Source organism: Rhipicephalus microplus, unplaced genomic scaffold, assembly GCF_043290135.1.
Source record: "Rhipicephalus microplus isolate Deutch F79 unplaced genomic scaffold, USDA_Rmic scaffold_48, whole genome shotgun sequence".
Lineage (NCBI taxonomy): Eukaryota > Metazoa > Arthropoda > Arachnida > Ixodida > Ixodidae > Rhipicephalus > Rhipicephalus microplus.
The window spans coordinates 140,454-160,657 of record NW_027464621.1 but is presented as its reverse complement, the minus strand read 5'-3'; the positions used below and the strand labels follow the sequence as shown (position 1 = coordinate 160,657).

The following is a 20,204-nucleotide window of genomic DNA, read 5'->3' as shown; positions in this document are numbered from 1 at the left end:
TCATGGCCACTTCACAGCTATGCGGTCTGCAATTCTAAAAGCAAAGATCCACTTTCTTTTTTAAGAAGCATGCTTGTACGTCATGATGAACAAGCATTGGCACTCCACTTATATGTCAGGCATTTCACTTTAGTCTCTATACAAGCCGAAAATTTGAGTGCATTTTGTTTTTCGCTAATGGGAATTCCTCACACGGACAAAGCAGCAAAGGCAACGATGCATTGTGGTGGTGTGAGAAAGTAGAAGTCCAGATATTTCTGGCAATTTTTCTGTGAAAAAATTCATAAATGGGCCCTGTGACAAAACAAATTTTATCTGACCTTCAAACAATGTGTGCGATGCTCTTGAAAGCTAAGGGGTCGCTCATACTTGCAGCCACCTTAAAAACACCAAGGGTCAAAAAGTTTCTTCAGGTTGCTGGCTCACTATTGCCATTTATCCATTGAATACCATTTAATGCACTGTGAGGAACTCTCTTTAGAGATAGCTTTCTCTCTAAAGTCTGCTTCTGGGCAAACCATTTTTATTACAGCCTCCAATGTTGCTACTTTGAAAGAATGTTCCAAGAGGCCTGTCTAAAACCAAATTTTAGATATATTGCCCATTTAATAATGGATGACAAATTGAATACGCCAATTCATTGCCACCAGCCTGCATGCATTTTTTATGTATTTATTAGGTAGCCTTCTCTCCGAGTGAAACAATTTTGCTTGCTAAAGCCATGTTTAGGCCTGTTTGAATCTTGTAAAAATGTTTTCAGTAAATATGGCCCTTTAGTGTGCAACTTGGAGCCAGCAACAGTGTATGGGGCAGAAAACTGCTAGAAATGCTCTGGCTGGTGGTTAGGATGGTCTGGTACACTTGTTTACCTAATTAACCTAGCCATGTATTTTTATTTATTTTTGCCAAGCTAAGTGCAGGGATTTTCAACCCACAAGCAGCTTAGCAATTCTTTGCATGGCCAGTCTTCCAACGCTCAAGTGTGTATATACGCCAAGAAATCTGCAGTGGGCCACCTTTTCTGTTGAAGTACATAAAGACTGCTCTTGGCAAGCTAACTGGCACAAAGAAGCCAAAAGAATGCACCAGTTGGGGCATTCTCAGAATGGTTTGGCTAGCATAGGGTATGTCACATTTGAAAAGAACATCCAAGAAAGCATACCTGGGATTTAACAAATGATCATGTAGTTCTAAATGGGCATGATGCGATGGCCACTTGACATGTAAACTACCAGATGATACTTGTATTGAATAGTGTCAGATGCCAATGGTTTTTTGTTTTGCTCTGCATCTTAGTATTGGTTACAACATAGCACCTACAACATTGGCAAGTTGCTCTGTTGTACAAACTGCTGCCATGGGATAGTGCTTTGCAAAGTTCCTTGGATTGCAAAAGATTGATTGATTGATATGTGGAGTTTAAGTCATTGTGGTCTGATATTTTTATTACACTCAATCTTGGAGACTTCAAAAGATTAGGAGTATGCAAATGGATACCATCACATTTTCAGCAACTGTTCAATATTTCAAATTCATAATTTTTCTGCATTTGTTTTTAAGGGCAGGGAGTCAATTAATACAGTTTCGTAAAAGATTTTTTCATTGGTGGTGCATTCTTGGGACTGAGAAGAATAATGCACAACTAGCAATTGCCTTTTCAAGCAAGAATGGTAAAAGGATTGGCAATTACCTGCCCTGTGGCTTGGTGAAGGTGATTTATATTGGATGGTCTCTACAAGTTTAAAATTCTTGCATCTTCATATTAGTAAACAGTACAGCTACAAAGAAGTTTTTTTCCAACAAGCTTTGTCAAGCACCTGAACAAGTATTTCATCCACTGGCATGCAAGGAAATAACCACTTAGGTCAATTGTAGAGTATGTCTGATGAAAATGAAAAAAAGAATTGCTGTAAGTCAAAGCACCCAGCTGACTACATATTACTCAAACTAGCCGAACACACTGAACCTGAAGGGGATATTCAACTTGTCCGGCTTCATTGGTTTAAGCACACGGCACCAAATGTGTATTCAACACTACTTTTTGGAACTGTCTGCATGGCCAATGAAAGCAGCTTTGCAATACCTTGTGCAATTCTGCATGCTGTTTACCCAATGCAAAGTGGTTTTTGCTCAATGACACAATGCGCACATGTTGATTGATTTGTGGGGTTTAACGTCCCAAAACCACCATTTGATTATGAGAGACGCCGTAGTGGAGGGCTCCGGAAATTTTGACCACCTGGGGTTTTTTAACGTGCACCCAAATCTAAGTACACGGGCCTACAACATTTCCGCCTCCATCGGAAATGCAGCCGCCGCAGCCGGGAATCGAACCCGCGACTTGCGGGTCAGCAGCTGAGTACCTTAGCCACTAGACCACCGCGGCGGGGCAATACGCACATGTTATTCAGCACCTGGTTTTCAGTTTTTTTTGCCTGGCTGTGCACGTTGCTTTGCTATGTGCCTCTTTCCAGTATGATAATTGATGTGGCATGAATGGACAACTTATTTTTTTTGTCAGTGATACTTTATGCACCTATAAGTTAATAAACTTTGCAGCAGCAAAGTAGATTATGCTGGCAGCAATAATAGAAATCATTGATGCCACCATAAATTATAAAGAAAGCATCACTAAAATGCAAAAGCCAATTCCTAAAGGCTATTAATCCTCACTAACATACTGTTGATTCTGAAGTTTAACCAGTGAAGAACAAAAAATAAAGCACACATGCTAACAATTCAAGTCTGCTCTATTGTGAGCTTAGAGCAGCTACAAGTGTGCTGAATGAATAATACGCAAGTGTGTTTAATTATATATTGTACATGTTGGTGTTTTACAAAATACACTGAAGCTGTAAAAATTTCTTTGTTGCTTTTGTCTATGCTGATAACTTAGTGACTGACGATAGTGATCCAACTATGTAAATTGAAGCAACCTTTCAACAGAAACTGTGAGGAGACTTTTTCTAATGCAAGACTTCACAGCCCACTGTCCTTAGCGTACATAACCAGTTACTGACGACCAAAATGTTCATGCTGATTTCTACAACACAGTCCTGCTCAACTTCACCCAAAAAACAAACTCATTATTATCTCAAGCAATGTTTTGCCAAGTAACATACAACAAATCTTTACCAAGCCTTCCTCAATCTTCTCATAACTTGTTTGCAGGATAACCTGCATGAGCACTGTGCTTAAAGGAGCACTTACATCATATTTCAAGATTTAGATGTGCCCATCATTCGATCGCTTGGTATGCATAGGTCTTCTTGGCCAAATTTAAAGGGCTTCCGTTGCATGGAAGTTATTTTAATTCGTTGTCAAACAGCGTAGAAAAGCTAAGGAAAACAAATGGAAAATAGACTGCCCTGCGACATCGACACTAGTGATACGTGTTTGATGTGATACATTCCACAAATACCATCCTGAGTGACGATGCCCTAGTAGCGATGTCGTGTACGATCCGACAGGTCTTATCGTGGCGCCAAAGCGTAGAAATGCACTCGCTCGTCCCGTCTGATCTTTGTCGCACCGGTTTGGATGATTTCGCGAAATTATCAAGATAAAAACCAGCTTTAAAAGAACGGCGAAAGAAAAGAGCATGATTAAACGGGTGCTTGTGTTTCAGCATGTCGAGGAATCGTGAGTTGCAGGTGAGTTGAGTCGTCTAGTTCGAAGCACAGAAAAAGCGCAATGAGGGTGCCTTTTCATATCACGTATGTGTTACACATCAACATGACCACAAGCTATCAAAAGTGGTACAGCATAGTCAGATATCATCGCTAACAAGTAACACGCAGGTATAGTATTTTAGTTCATCTGCAGACTTTGTGTCCACATAAAAGTGTTAATACCGTGTTAACTGCGAGATGTTGGATTGGTTAACACGAGATGTTGTTAACGAGATGTGCGAGATGTTGGATTGGTTAACTGCGAGATGTTGGAAGCGCTAAAAAGAACCTGCCAAGCAGCAAATGTATTCTATTTCTCCGCTGATGCTCATTCCCGATAGCTATATTGCATTGACCCCTCTGCGTGTACCTGAATGCTTTGCACGCCAAAACACACCAATATAGCTGAGACACAAGCGAACATGGCTGAAGCGTGCATCCTCAGGCATCTCTGCAGTGCTGCTTGGAATGGCGTCCATTTCGTAATCACTATTACGCAAAAGGTTGATCGCAGCAAAAATAATTCTTGACGTCACGAATCGCAGAGATTCCAAGCTCCAGACTATCGTATTGAACCCAAGTCGACACTTTGTACGGCGAGGACAATGCAGGTGACAAGCCATGACTGAATGCGTCTGCCTAGCAGACGAAATGTTTGCGGAGTAGCTGAGCCTGACGTCACTCTTTTCTGTGGAGAAGTGGTCAGCTGTGGCGTGATCTGGAGGTGACCGCGAGGTAGCGCCACTGCTGGTGCTCCCAGCGCTAAAAATGGCGGGATTGTCGGCCGTTTTGAATAGTGCTGGATACTAGTGATACAAATCGATTGATTGATATGTGGGGTTTAACGTCCCAAAATCACTATATGATTATGAGAGACGCTGTAGTGGAGGGCTCCGGAAATTCAGACCACCTGGGGTTCTTTAACGTGCACCTAAATCTGAGCACACGGGCCTACAACATTTCCGCCTCTATCGGAAATGCAGCCGCCGTGGCCGGGATTTGAACCCGTGACCTGCGGGTCAGCAGCCAAGTACCTTAGCCACTAGACCACCGCGGCGGGGCTGGTGATACAAATCAATAAAAGTGATAGTTATTCATCCCTCAGTTGCGTTTTAGGTCGCGAATCGCTGCTACGGGGTTTATAGCTACTCGCTGAGGCAAAAATCTTGGCAAGAGTAAATTTGATGTCAGTGCTCCTTTAAGCAAAGTGGCACTAGAATAAGAATACTGCATTAGATTAGCACTGTTACATCTTCGGCAATAGTGAGATGGCCAGTATTAAAATTAGAAGAGGCTTCAAAAAGTGGAATACATGGGTGAATAAGACAGCTTTTATTACCACTGTGAAGTTCCCAAAGTACCTTGTCAGGTCAGGACTTCACGAATTAAAAACTTACACAAACTTTGAGAACTTTTTATGGTACCAAAATAACTAAAACACAAAAAGAAATAATGTCTCTGAAATTTCTGCTGTTGCAATACTGGCATGCCAGTGCTACAGTTTTGGCAATGAGAAAGGAAAGGTGAAATTTTGTATTCGAAAAAATGAAGTGTTTTGGAAGGAAAGAAAACAAAATGTAGAGTAAAGAAAATAAACTGATTTGGTGTTGCTGACTAGTGCTTCTTTGAAAATGCATCCACAGTCAAGGTACTTATAGTAGTTACACTGGATATAAAGCTACGTGCTCCATGTAGTGCACCCTGTATTTGCGATCCCACCTTTCAGGGACTGACTAAATGCAGTACAGGCCTATGGTTGCCTTCCACATGTGCAGTGCTTTATATCTGATAGATTGAAGTGCATATGCACCACAGCTTGCTGGTGCCGAGATGCACATATCCTCACATGCAGTGCAAAGTGCAAGCGTACGTTGCTGGACACATCCGGTGCTATGCTGAAAATGTACCAAATAACATTACCGTTCATTCATTCAGGAAGCATGAAACAAATGAAATGTAGACCAGAAATCTGTTAGCACACAGCAACGTCTACCTACTAACATTTCTCGAAGCAGGCTCCAACTAACCTCAGCGTGGCGAAGATCAAAAAAGGCACGTTATGTCACTTCAAGTGTGGATGCTTAGTCAACGTGACAGTTATCCTGGAATGGTCACGTAGAAAGTACAGTCAACATTTAGACACACAGATTAGGCATAAATTATTTTAATGACAATGTAAAAAATTGCACGCATGATGTGAGATTCAATGCTTTCAGAGCACTTTTCACTGACAATTCCGTCAAACCACTCCCCCCCCCCCCCTCCCCAAACAACTGGGCAGAATAGCTGCTAGAAATAAGTATATTATTTTTAATGCAAGCCTTCAAGCACAGCTGCAACATGATAAGGTGTGGGCACCAACAAGCAAGCACAGGACGTGTTCAGTTTGGTCACAACATAGTAAGTCCTCTCACGGCAGTTCCAAGGCAAGGCTTCTGTGTAGGAGTGTGTTGCTCTAGTACACACAGCAGTGAATACGTATTGCAACATTATATAGCTTAATCACAACTTTCACTGCAAAGGCGGCTTTTGGAAATTTCGTAAAGTGCTATACCTCCTTCAAAAAGCATCAAGGATGGATTATCACACCTGTTTTGATGACACAAAATTTGGTTGTAGAGTGTGTGTGCTGTAAGGCTTACAGTGGAGCAAGTTCACGAAATTGTGTAGGTCCAAATAAATTCTAGAAAATGAGACATAATGGCTGTAAACAAACACATCTTTTAAAAGACATGAAGAGGATTTAACAATAGAATTCAGATGAACTGTTGATAGGCAAATTTGGGTTGCACGAAGACACGACAAAGACAATGCAATGACGAAAATAGTACTTGGTGTGTGGTCCATTACATGTTTCCTGTTGTGGTGCCATTTCATTCCCACTTTAATAACATGTCACAGTAAATCAATAAGTGCTCCATCTGAGCATTAATGCAGCAACCTTTTCCTGGTGCAAGCATTTATGGCACACATAGTCAGTCGTGTGTTTCACCAAACCGCAATATAATAAAAAAGAAAACACATTTAGAGGACCAAAGTTAGCATTGTGTGTACCACTTCTACCATAAATAAGTTAACAATGATACACTACATATTTGCAAGAAGGCGACAATGCAAGTGTGTACTTTCCACTGGAGTCACAGCTAAACAAAAATGTTTTCTGAACTTTTGTGATGTGACAACCTGCTAGATCCATGCCCATGTTAGACATGACACTAATTAATTAAATATGGTAACACTGCAATGTATTGCCACACTTAGCCTAGAGCGGTATCTTTTCCTCACCAGGAACTAGCGGGAGTCACAGCAGCAACAAAGGCCATTGAAAAATTTTCTGCTTGCTTGGTTCAACTGGGCCACTAGATGCCCCACCTATCCTGCCTAACAAGACGAAAAGGGAACTTTTGAACAACTCACGCCACTCCCCATAATAATTCCAAGCAGTTCTTTTTTTAATGATCCAGACAAACAAACAAGCAGCATTTTATTGCTTGTTGTAAGGCATGGAAGGTTCTTTATTTACTGCAGAAGGTTTGATTACCAGTGATTAATTATAGTCAGGCCCTTTGACGTCATTGGGATCATTTCAAAATTGATCTTTCACTTTGACATAATTTGTTATTTGTTTTCAGCATTCCTTTTTAGAAAAATTCACCTTCCCACATTCATGGTACTGATGTGAAACTTGCAAACAATTTTAGACCCTGGGACAAGTTAGTTAACTTGTGTGCCATACGAAGTCTGACCAACAATAATTATTAAAATTTTATGCCCCGAAACCCTGATATGACTATGAAAGGCATCTTAGTATAGGGCTCCGAAAATTTTTACCATTTGGTGCGATTTAATTTACACTTAAATCTGAGTAGATGAACCTCTATAGCATTTTGCCCATCGAAATGCAGCCAAAATAGACCAATTTATTATTATGGAACCTCTTGCTCACTAATTTCATTTCTTTGTGTAAACAATCATACAGTCTTATTACTGTTGTGAGACAAGATCTTGTGAGACGAGCATGCCAAAGCACTCACACCGTTTTTTCGCATAAAATGGATTAAAGTGCAAAAACGATAACAGAAGTACAATTAATGCTGAGGTACGTGCCATGAAATGAGATGAGCTCCGAATCAGAGGCACTATAGTATATGATTATAATTACATTAAAACAAAAACTGCCACATGTGACAACGTAATACCATTATTACTTTTACTATGAGTGATGGTTTTCTCAACCTTTTCACTCATGCCATATGAACAGTCATGCTCAAAATCTTGCAGACTATGGGAGAGTATGGCAGACAGCACCGCAACACCTTCCGACAGCTGCTTGCATAGCTTGAGGGTGCACACTGCACATTCTTTTTTTTACCTGCCAGCCTGCATCAAGTGTGCATGCACTGGAACACCAGTAACAGTTCAAAGTGCCACTTCTTCAACTGCCACAGGAGCACGGAGCGATGATATGGTGACAAAAATACTATGTAACTTGTACTGACAGTGTTCAGTGTGCACTGATTTCTACGTCTCGTTTTTAGACACTCCACAGCACAAAAAACACACACAGCGTCATTTTTTCTAAAATCAACATAAGTGCAGCTTCCTTGTCACTCAGCAGCTTTCATTCCCAGAACACATACATGCTGTGTTTCCTGTGGTGCTCGGTATGAGTACCTTTCTTCTATTCATTCTGCTATGTAAGATGAAACATGACGGTCTGCGGTTTGTAGCACAAAGCTACAAGAAAATACACATGAATTTAAAAAAATTGCATGCTAACAAAAAGCATTCCTTGACCCTAAACTAGGATGGAGTTTTCAACATACAGAAAACTTCACTTGAAAGCCAATTGCTCGGTGCTGCTGTGGCAAGTGGAGAAGTGGCACATAGCGCATCTTCTGGCGTTCCTGTTCACATGCATGCGAAGCCAGAGAATGAGCAAACTGGCCGGTAAAAAAGGATACGCATGGGCAGTGTGCACTCTTGAGCTTAGCAAGAAGCTCTCAGAAGGTGGCTCAGTGTTGATTCCCATGCGCTCGCGCAGTCTCCTCAAATTTGGCCATGGCTGTACCTGACATACATGTATGTATATTGTCATTCTCTATTGTATTTTGTTCCATCAAAGCAAAGTAGTAAAAAAAAAAAAGAGAGGGGGAGGAATTAGGTACGTCAGCACTTCGTATGCTTCCTAGGTCAAGAAAAAAAGGACATTTCATTTCATAAAAATTTTACACGCATAACTGCAGTATGAGAAACTTTACGAGAAAATAAACACCTCAAGTACTCTGTTTGTGGATGGTAGGACACAAGTACAAGTAAGAGATAGTTGTGTTCATAAGCTGCCATCTAAAAATTATAATAGTACTTTTTAGTTTGACTATCACCACTTTGGACATTGAGAACATTAAAGGGACACTGAAGAAAAAAACGATTTTCACATATTAAGTGCTAATTCACAGGCCCGAAAACACCATTTTTACCACGAGACGACGCTTGGTAAGCAAGAAAATGCATGAAAAGGTAATGTGAAAAGGTAATATTCTATCTTGTAATTCCCGCACAAGACACTACAATGTCAGATTTTTAGGGCACCTACTAGGCCCTACGTAGTTCCTGATCGGTAAAAATTATGACCATTGTCATTTGTCAGTGCCATAAACCTAAAGTACGAAGTTTCAGAAAATTTCATCGTGCCCACGTCGCGGAAATGCGACAAATACGTTTTGAAATTCATGACGTCACGCATTAGGATTTCGGCGTGAAATTTAAAAATAAAACTTAAACTGTAAAATACCGAAAAAAAAAAAAACGGGAGGACACATATGTCATACCATTAAGTTTATGAACAAGAAAGGTGTATATTGTTTGCCAATGCCATGTGGTCGCACATACAAAGGACAGTCGGGTTGATGTGTAAATATTCTCGACACCGTACACACCTTTCTTCACTAAAAGGCAGGCCTAGTAGCCACGTGTCTTCACTGCGCACCTTGTTTTAATGAAGCCACCATTCTAGTTCAGAACAGTGATCGAACAGTTAGAAAGGTAGCTGAAGCTTCTTTCATTGCAAGTTTAGGTGAAAGCCACCGATCTTTATCACCGTTTGACAAAGAACAAGGTTTGCTGGCGTAAGGGCTGTGAAAAAGAGGAATTGAATTCGCCAATCATGTTTAGAAATTTTATGTTGTTGGACTGAGTCATTGTGCATGACCAGCTGTTTCCATGTATATATGTTCTCTTTCCAAAAAAATGTCAGTTGAAAATTAGCGCTCGTGTTGTCTTCTTCCTGTGTCCTCATGTATTTTTGCACTATTTTACAAAGCAATAACTAGCTCGACTTTCTGTACTAAAACTTCAATCTTGATTTTCTATGATGATGATGAACAAACTTTATTTAATTAGCAGAAAGGTCCTCTTCCCCTTTCAGGTGCGAGAGGAGAAGGGAGGACCAAACCTAGCCGACGGCCATGATCCCATGGGCCCTGGCGGCGTCTTCAGCCTGCCATATTAAGCGGGCTTGTAATTGAGAGTAAGCTGAGGAGCGCGGCATCCCTATACTAATGATGAACTTGTGATAGTGAAATTTGCCAGATTAAGAGTTCTCAGTTTATCAATCTAAATCAAGTCATTGTTTCCCTTTAGCGCCCCTTTAAAATGTGTTACGATATACACTGGTATTCCAGTTAAGTTTTACAAAGCAAGCATGGAACACTTTTTGATGATATTAACTGCAACAGAGGCATACTCTTAACAGATTGATTATGTTACAAATGTGGTGCTAAGTGCTTACTAAGTACACGAATTTTAACTATGTCTTGGCCTGAATGTTATAACTACATAGGCTGTAAATTGATCAGAAACTTGTTAGCAAAATTAACCTCTTTAGACATGATGTCATAATCAACATATGTAAACTCCGCTTGTTTTGGCTAATTCTATTGATTGGTGGCCTAGAAAAAGCAAGCGACAATGAACCTTGGATAAATTGAATCTCCGGCATGTTCAATGGATCTTCATTTAACTTCAGTGCACTGCAAATTGGTCCAATTGCTTTGCTTAAGGCACTACCATGTTTGACAAGTCACCCAACATGCTGCGTTCTGGCAGCTATCTCAAAAGTAGAATTTTTTATTTGCTTGAAATTGATGCAACCAACTTTAAATTATGCATGTCCTTTGAGTTTGACATTAAATTTTTTATGCAAAAATAAACATGACTGACTTTAAAGTAAATTAATGTTTAATGACTATTTATAGTGATTAATCACTAAGAAATATTCAAATCAACACACTACCATCTCCTTTCTTGCAATATAATATCAAGTAACTAGGAATGAAGTTGTGTAATTTCAACTCTGTTATAGACAGTCCATTACAATTCATTCCAGAAGACATTAATTTCTCGCTGCTTATATCTGCCTAGACATATATCAGCAAAAAAAGGCAAGAGCTCAGTAATGACAATTCTTGTTTAGAACTATACATAATATGATACTGTACTAGCCTCCTTGAATAGACGTGATGTTGCTCTACAGCTAAAAAGCAAAGTCTCACTTTGTTGGAGCAAATGTTTCAACTCTGAGTTGCCATGGTCACTACGTAATAGCTTAACGACACTACACTTTTTATATAACGTGGCTAAGTAAAGAGGTGCAAAGTTTAAAATAAAAAAAAAGTTGAATACATAGAGGAAGGGAGGAGCAACAACAAAAGGCAAACCTAAAAGCAAATACTTGTATGAATTTTAAAAATTTTACAGCAAGGAAATTTATTGTGTACAGTGCAGCTATAATAAGTATTATTAAAGTTAAATTATATTCAATAGCGTTGTGCTGCTTGTCTAAAAAACAAAGCTTGGGAAACACATTACCATCGTAAAATGACATATTTTATACTGGGATGAAAAAATTTAGCTCCAAGATTACAAATGGTCATGCTATGTAACTAATTTGTGTTTTATATGGCAATGCATCATCCTTAAAAGCAGCCTCGCGGTTTACCATTTCTTGCACATAGATGTCTAATTTCCAGCTCATCATTTCACAGATTTTTTACCATCCCCTCACCCTCTCACTACACACTTCATCACCAGCATGGTTATCACATCACAAAAGTTATTTTTTAAATACCGCCAGCCACAAAGCGTACACTATCATATTTTCGTTTTTTTTCCCTCGTGTAACTGTAGACTGGAATGGCCTTCCTCACGACATCGCTGCCATCATCTGCTCATCCACTTTTATGAAAGAAATGTCCGCTTTTTTTTGTCACCTTCTGTTTTAACTATAGTAAATGCACCCTTTTATGTAATACCCAGGACCTAGGTCTTTAACAAATAAAAATGAAAGGAAGAAATACTACAAGAGCAAACAATTTTGCTAATTTAGCTATTGTAAGGTTTTATATTGTGTACGTAACAGAGCATGCAGTAGATTGATATTTTCCCAAGTGTCCAAGATAGAATTTATGCAAAGAAGCAACATCCTACTGCTTGATATTTTCCCAAGTGTCCAAGATAGAATTTATGCAAAGAAGCAACATCCCACAAGCAGCATGACAGATGCAAAGAGATAATTTTTACAGTAGAAGCATGAACAACAACCAGATGAACAAAAGGTCAGATTTATGAACAAGATGTTCTTTAAAAAACACATAAAAAATGTAAACACTAAGCTTTTTCAAGGTCCAAAAATGGTGATTTGGTAAAGAAGGGCCAAAAAACATTTGTTTTCACAATTTTTTTTAAAGGACAATTTCACCTTATAATGAAATGCCAAGCATCTTTAGCAGTAAGCAAGTTTGCAACATGTCTCAGTAAATGCACTCAACTTTGCTAACATTTTAAATATTAGCAATTCTTACAAAAACAATGGAACAGCAACACTAGTGCACTGTAATAAGAAACACATGCAGTGAATTTACAACAACAGGCAATGTGAAATGTACAGTACTCAAGAGATGGAAGCGTGAAAATACAGAGCTAAGTAACGCATGCACGTTTGTTCCCAATGTCTACACTTCAAATCATATTGAGTTAATTTTGACTCTAGCACTTACATAACAAAAAACCAGCATTACATTTAGCAACCAGATTTGAAGTGACATGATGTGGTTATCATGAGCAATCGCTCAGAGCAGAAGTTACGAAAAATAAAAAAATCGTGTTTCAATGTGTGAGTGTGGTACACAATACACTGCTACCAGGGTCAAAGAGCTTGTCTCTTAAGGTAATGTAATGTGGGAAAATAAAGTAAGTATACTGAAACATAAAAAAATCTGCCCAACAAAGGCATATATTCTGAAGAATATTCCGAACAAAGAATTCTAAGAACAAAATGAAAAGTTTCACCTATAATGTTTTCAAGAACCCAGTAATTTATGTAAAAAAGAATTTCCTTCAACACTGGAAATGCATTAAAAAAAGCGGCGAGCCATGCAGGAACAATGAGATCACCTCGTATCTTCCTACTTGACAAGCATCTTGTCGATATCACATGTTATAAACATTAAAGAAGACAGAAACCGTGGAGCTGAATGAAAAACAGCGAATGCATGAGGTTTCACCCATTCTATGCAATGCTGCACATACACTCATGATAAATTATCTCTGCATAGAGCTTTGATGCTGGAACGCATAAAGGTTCAATCATGCTACTGGACAACATTTTTAGATTTTAAAATGAAGATGACTGAAATGGCACAAGACAAAAAACTAGCTACTGCCAAGTGCATGGAATGAACCGAAAATGTTTGAAAGGGTTAACACTTGAACAGATTGGTAGAAATTCATTGGAATTTGCTAACACTACAGGGAAGGTTTGGAAAGAGATGAGAGAAACAGCGCTCCTTGCCTCTGTTAGTCCCATTCGTTTCCAAATCTTCTTGCACTGTTAACATATTGCAAAGAATGTTTTAGATTGAAAATAATGGCAGAGGAAGTAGCACGTTTGGTTTACAAATTTCTCTTTGTGAATTGAAAGAAACAATTTCTGCATATCTTGTCTTGTTCTATTCTACATTCAAGGACCTAGTAAATAATGACACTGTAACTAGTGCCACATCATAAATATAAAAATGCTCTCACATTACGAGATATATGGCAGCCACAAAATCTGGCACATCATAAAACAGTCATGGCACCACCATCACGGTTTGTGCATGAATAAAGTGAGAGCGATACATGCAATGTACAAATAATACTCTCTAAATGTGCCAAGAGTGCCAGGTGACCCTTATTAAGTCATTTATAGAGATCCTATAGAGGGAAAACAATGGAACACCAGCCAAGCCTTTGAAAGCCAGATATCTTACTTTTTCTGCAGAAATGCACAACTAGAATTTCTAGCTAAAGTTGACACGTATCGTATATTATACACCATGCAGTTATAGGCATATCTCACTACACAAAAGAGATTGGCATTGCAGAAAAATGAAGAGATTTCTCACATCATAACTTGTACAATTTTTTTGATGACATCAGCTTTTGCTGACTGGTAGCATTGATATTTAGGCCCAATGCTTTAAAGCATGCTTATTTGAGTATCTGAAATGCTGTCTTAAAGAACTTGGGTGCAAACTGAAAGAAAGCTTTATCACTCTTTCCAAGGGTTGTGTACCGATGCTCTTGTCTGTATCAATTGAAAGACCACAGGCTCCACTTAACATCCATATCCTTCTGACAAGCCCATAGCAATAAAGGTGCTGAGCACAGTATAGCCCACGTTAACATTACCAAGTTAATTCTTTTATTATAAAAAGGCACCTGTTCTCCTTCACAAGTTACTTATCCACAAATGCATGCTATAGTATTTGTTTAACTACCTGTATGTCTTTCTCATTCAGAACAACCTAGTTGGTAGATAAATAGAAAATAAACAGTATTTTTCAGTTAACTGATTTCAGGCATGTAAATTACAGAGACCCCTTAATTTATTAACTTTATGCATATCATTAGGTTAGTTGCCACCATACATTTTTCTAAAACAAACAAAAACAAACTGTATGCACGAGGTTTTAAACACATATTACTGGCAACTATAACAATAACCAAGGAAAGTTGTGGCAAACCATACCACTTGAAAATGAAGTGCAACAAATGTCTTTTCAATGATGACAAAACGGTTTAAAAGGATGCGCAATGTCCATATGAGTTTCACTTTTACAAAAATCTCTTGACATTATTTATAAGTGATCACCTAAAAGACTCTTATGTTCCAGATTTAGGCTATTCATATATTGCACCACTAACAGTCACTGCAAGGAGCACCGTGTCTCTCAAATAACCGTCGACTATCTGCATCTGCTGGCATAGATAATTTGACCGCTGGGATATCGAAAAACACCCTACCTTTTTTTTTTGTGCAATACTGTGCAAAATATTTATTCAATCATTACTGGCTGGCCAACTACTTAAACAATGAAAGGTTGCTACAGTTAAATGAGTTCAGCGGAAATCTGCAAGGTGCTGGACGAGTGAAGAAAGGAAAAGAAGACAGCCACTCGCTCGTAGCATGAAGCCACAATAAAACCTATACAAATTTCTCAGAAAGAAAGCCTCTTAGTTGCCGAAAAATTTGACCTGGTCAGAGGTTCGAACCCGGCACCAACGCCTATCCAGGGCGGTCGCTCTGCCAATTGAGCATCGGTGTCATCGGTTCTCAATTGGCAGAGCGACCGCCCCGGATAGGCGTTGGTCCCGGATTCGAACTTCTGAGCAGGATGAATTTTTCGGCAACTAAGAGGCTTTCTTTCTGAAGAATTCGTATGGATTTTATTATGGCTTCGTGCTACGATCGGGTGGTTGTCTCCTTTCCCTTTCTTGTTCCTACAGTTATTCGAGTACTCAAAGATGGAAACAAAAAACAGCCAGACAACTGCTGCCCCTTTCCTTAACATGCATTTCCTATAAAATGTTGGAGCCCATTATTGCATTGCATATCTACAAGCCATCTGGAGACTAATAATTTATTTTTCAATAATCAACATGGTTTTTAAAAGCATCAGTCACTTGATACACAGTAGCTCCAGTTTACCACCAAATTGTACTTTACATTAAAAATAATTAACAAACTGATAGCATTTCGCTAGATTTTTTCAAAGCTTTCGACCAAGTGGCCAATCGTCGGTCCTTTTCTAAATTAAAATCTATCGGACTAGATTCCGCTAGCTTATCGTGGATTAAAAATTTTTTTATCATCTCAACAGAAATTTATAGTGATTAACAATCGCGCTTCTCCCTTTACTGATGTAACATCCAGAGTCCCTTAAGTCAGTGTTCTAGGCCCTTTATTTACTCTTCCTGGTTTACGCTTTTGTCTAGATAGAGTAACAAAGGCGTACTCTATCTAGACAAATGTCTGAATTTTTGCCCCCCACCCTCCCCACTTTTTTTGGGGTTTAACATCTGAGGACGATGCGCTTCACGAGGGCAGTGGAAGCGGCCGCGACAATGATTTCCAATCAGAATTCGCAATCAGTGATTTCCGCTAGACCGCGCATGACCGAATCTGACTGGTTAAAGTATGCACTAATTCTTTCAAACTTACACAAGTACACTGCGTTTGTGCTCCAATTTATTTCTTCTTTTTTTATGTACATACTGCACACGTTAGGTTTGTGACACAATATTTCATAAGGGCTCGCTAAATCCCTGCGTAATTTGTGCACCCCCTTCTTGGGGCCCCAAAATTTCGAAAAAAAAAAAATGCACAAATTATGCAAGTAAATAAGGTATATGGGACTCGAGCATTTCTGCCTCCATCGAAAATGCGGCTGTCACGGCTCTGATTTACATTAATGACCAGCCCACTAACATTTCTTTAAGCATAAGACTACAATATTTGCTGATGATTGTATCATTAATAGAAAAATATCTTCTAATGATCACCATATCTCGCAAGCCTTATAGGTTATGTCGTGTAAAAAATGACAGATGGTACTGCACACAGGCAAATGTGAACTCATTTTTTTCACTCACAAACAATCTAACTCAGATTTCCCCTATGTTATTAACAACTCAGCCACATCTTGTGTTCATTCATTCAAGTATCTAGGATCCAACTCATCACCTTTTTATGGTCCCCCACATTACTGCTATTTGTGCTAAAGCATCATAAACACTTGGGTACATTCACTGCAACGTGCATCAATCGCCACCTAAAATTGCAAGTTAGCATACCTAACAATAATATATTAACTGTTGGGGTTTAACGTCCCAAAGCGACCATATGATTATGAAACACGCCGTAGTGGAGGGCTCTGAATATTTCAACCACAAGGCATTCTTTAACATGCACCTAAATCTAGACACAGCATTTTTTCCTCTGATCAAAAATGTGGCAGCTGCGGCCGGGATTGGATCCCGCAACCTGCAGGTTGGTAGCTGAGTGCCTCATTAGACCACTGTGGCAGTTTAGCATACCGAACATTCATTCATGTGCAGTTAGAATTAGTGCCATCAAATTGGTCCTCTCATCAAGACTACTTAATTACTACCTTAAAGCTCACACAAAACTGTGCTTTATTATAGGAAATTACGAGTGCAAGTCCAGTACTATAAAAATAAAACTCAAACATTCACTGCACTCTGTTCAGGTTCGCCGGTGTTCTCCTTTTGTGTCTAACACCAGGTCACATTCTTTCCCTTTTGGAAAAACCACTGCACATGAATCCAGGCAGTTCCATAAGCAAAGCAGTTTTGAATGCATCCTTGGTAAAACAAGGGCATCAATTTCATATGCCATTTAACTTTTGAATTATCTACCTGGCGATATCCATTTCTACCACTAATAGATAAGCCTCCTATGACCACTCGATTAATTATTTCATGCTTATATGGTTAATTTCTCATTTAATTATATTCCAGACGTGTTACTTCATACATTTCTTTTTTTGTAATATTGTGTGATGCTGCCTTATATATTTCAATAGTATTGTAGACATGGTGTGTTTAAAAATCACTGACTGTCAATGTTATTTAAGTTAGCATTTTTTCCCGCTTCAATATTCCTTCCTTGTTCATTTTTTCTACCTGAAAATTACTCCTTCTTTTTCAGGTACTCAAATGCATAACGATATCTCAGTGCGCCTTTGAGAATGTAGATTACATTTAATTTTTTCTACATTTGTCACATGTTCTATATTAACCTTGTATCGCCCCCTCACACAACACTCCGATAAGGAACCTGTAAGATATTGTGAATGAATATACAAGACTACTACATTTTTATCCTACTGAGCCAAGTCGTACTAGTACATCAACCAGGCACAAAAGAGTTAACAGTATAACTAAATTCAATGTGCATTTTTCGTAATGTTTACAGTTTATAATGCTTACTTCTATTAGTGGGCCAAAACAAGACACATCTAACTTCAAGTTATGTTAAACTGTTTCTTTATGATATAAAACTGTATACATCATATATTTATAATACATAAATTTTCATGAGGTCCCCAGTAAAATAACTTCCACAAACTTAGATTCTTTCATGCTTTATACAGAAGCATAGGTGAGCACTCAAACAGTGTTTTCAATAAAAATTTTGTTTAAGGCACTTACAATACTTAAAGGGGCCTTAAAACACTTTTTCAAGTAACCATAAAATGAATTCAATAAAAGAGTTCATTGCCTCACGAATTCAATGCCGCAAAAAACTTTAAGAATCCTCCCAGTATGAGCAGAGTTACTAAGACTTATTGCATGCTGCGATTACATCCTCTCTTCTCTCGACCCAACAAAAGCACAGGTAACTAAGCAGGGAGGGATGGAAGGGGCAAAAAAAAAAAAAAAATATGTCACGCGAGCCTCGTGACCTTGAGCACTGTTTTCTTTTTTTCCCCCTTTGAATGCATGGCTTTTTCAGTCTGATCGCGAGCACACACGTGGTCAAGTCACGGCCTTCCATGGCAATCCCTGTAATGACCGAGCGCGCCATGTTCAAATCAGCCAATGACTGATAGATTGCCTTTCTATGAGTGATTTTTGAGCGTCTTCTGTCATTTGTTAAGAGAAGAAAAAGCAATTTTGAGCTGACTTTGAATATTTATTGCGAATTCCAGGCCGCATGCTGCACTATAATATTTAGCTTGCGTATTCTCGGGAGGCCCTACTACCGATCGACAGCGTTTTCTGACCATGCTCAAAAAGTGTTGCAGGGCTCCTTTAATAATGCAGAAAAAAAGAGAGGGAGAAAAAATCTGCCTTCCAATCATTGTTAGCACAACACTCATTGTGGCTCTAACATCAATTTAAATGTTGAAGAAAACTGATGGACTGTAAATATCGACTAATTCGCTCAACCACACTACCTGCAATAAATTTTATTGCATTCAATAGGGACGCGATGCATTCCAAGCTTGAATTGATGCTATTTTTACTGCAGTGTTGAACAAGTGCCAATGGGATACCTGAAATATCAATTATTATTAGAATTAGGTGTACTAACATAGTCTTTACATTTAAAAACCATTCACACAGATGTCATCAGATATATGATAACACCTTCAGGTCTACTGCTGAATGGTTAGAAAAATATAATTCCGGCGATAGTGGGCTATTATGTGCAGAACTCATTTCTACTTGATCACAACCAGCCAAAACCTACGTGTAAAGAACATTTCACCATAGTGGAGGCACACATTTTATGTTGTTCTTTAACCTTTTACTTGCCAATGTTCCAAAATTGGAACATACGAAACCTAATTTTTTATTTCCTCTCCAATATATCGCTTATTAATATTATAAGTTCACGCATACTCATTGATGCTTGTGAAAAACATAGCAGTTTTAATTTCTATTATGAACCTACGGAGAATCATTAGATAAATTTTTAAAAACATGCATATTTTGCGCTCCTTGACCACCAGATGTTTGTTGCACTATTCCGCTGGAAAAAGTAATGTTGCAGTGAGCAAAGCAGAACTAAAATATTGGCAAATAGTTCGGGATTACGTGGCAATACAATAAAAAATAACAAAGACAATCTAGTTTTCAGCTTGAGAGTTTTGTGCGGATGTTCCTTTTTTGGAACATTGGCGTTTCACAGTGTCAAACGCAGCGTAGACGCACGCGAGCATTTCGCCTCGTTCTTTTTCTTTTTCTGCCTTGTCGATGGCGCCCGCTGGGCGGCGCTTGGCAGAAACTTGAACATAAGCTTTCCTGGGCATCATTTTGAGTTTGCCAGACACGTGGAAAGAGCAGCATTGAACTACAGTGCCTAGCTACATCAATCCCTGTGAATGTAGGTAGAAAACTACCTTGCAGCTGGTTTTCTTTTTCTAGTACTGTGCTTTACACCGCAATAACTTTCGTTGTAGGTCATGGCACAACGCTTCCTCACTTTGGAGGCAGCAATTGACCTTTTGTTCAGCCTTCCCGGTGACGAACGCGAAGGTGCGTCTGTATGCCAATTGCTGCCAGTTGAAGATGGCAATATTACTGACGAGGAACTCGTGAACGAAAACGACTTTTCTGAAGTTGTTCCCGATGATGTTTGCTGGCACGTTGAAGTTATGCAGTGCAGCGATGAAGACGTTA

At 39.0% G+C, this 20,204-nt stretch overlaps 1 protein-coding gene across 5 annotated transcripts in view; it reads right to left on the bottom strand.

Annotated features, from left to right (window-relative positions):
- Nucleotides 1-4,980: 4,980 nt before the first annotated feature.
- The window catches only part of SPoCk (secretory pathway calcium atpase), a 147,395-nt gene continuing 132,171 nt past the window's right edge, over nt 4,981-20,204 (bottom strand). For 2 of the 5 annotated variants that reach the window (XM_037428731.2, XM_037428733.2), the window contains exon 25: nt 4,981-19,075. In XM_037428731.2, the coding sequence (XP_037284628.1) occupies nt 18,998-19,075 (78 nt within the window). In that variant the 3' untranslated portion in view covers nt 4,981-18,997. The remainder of the gene's footprint in view (nt 19,076-20,204) is intronic. The other 3 variants (XR_012889277.1, XR_005110564.2, XM_037428732.2) reach the window with 3 other exon arrangements.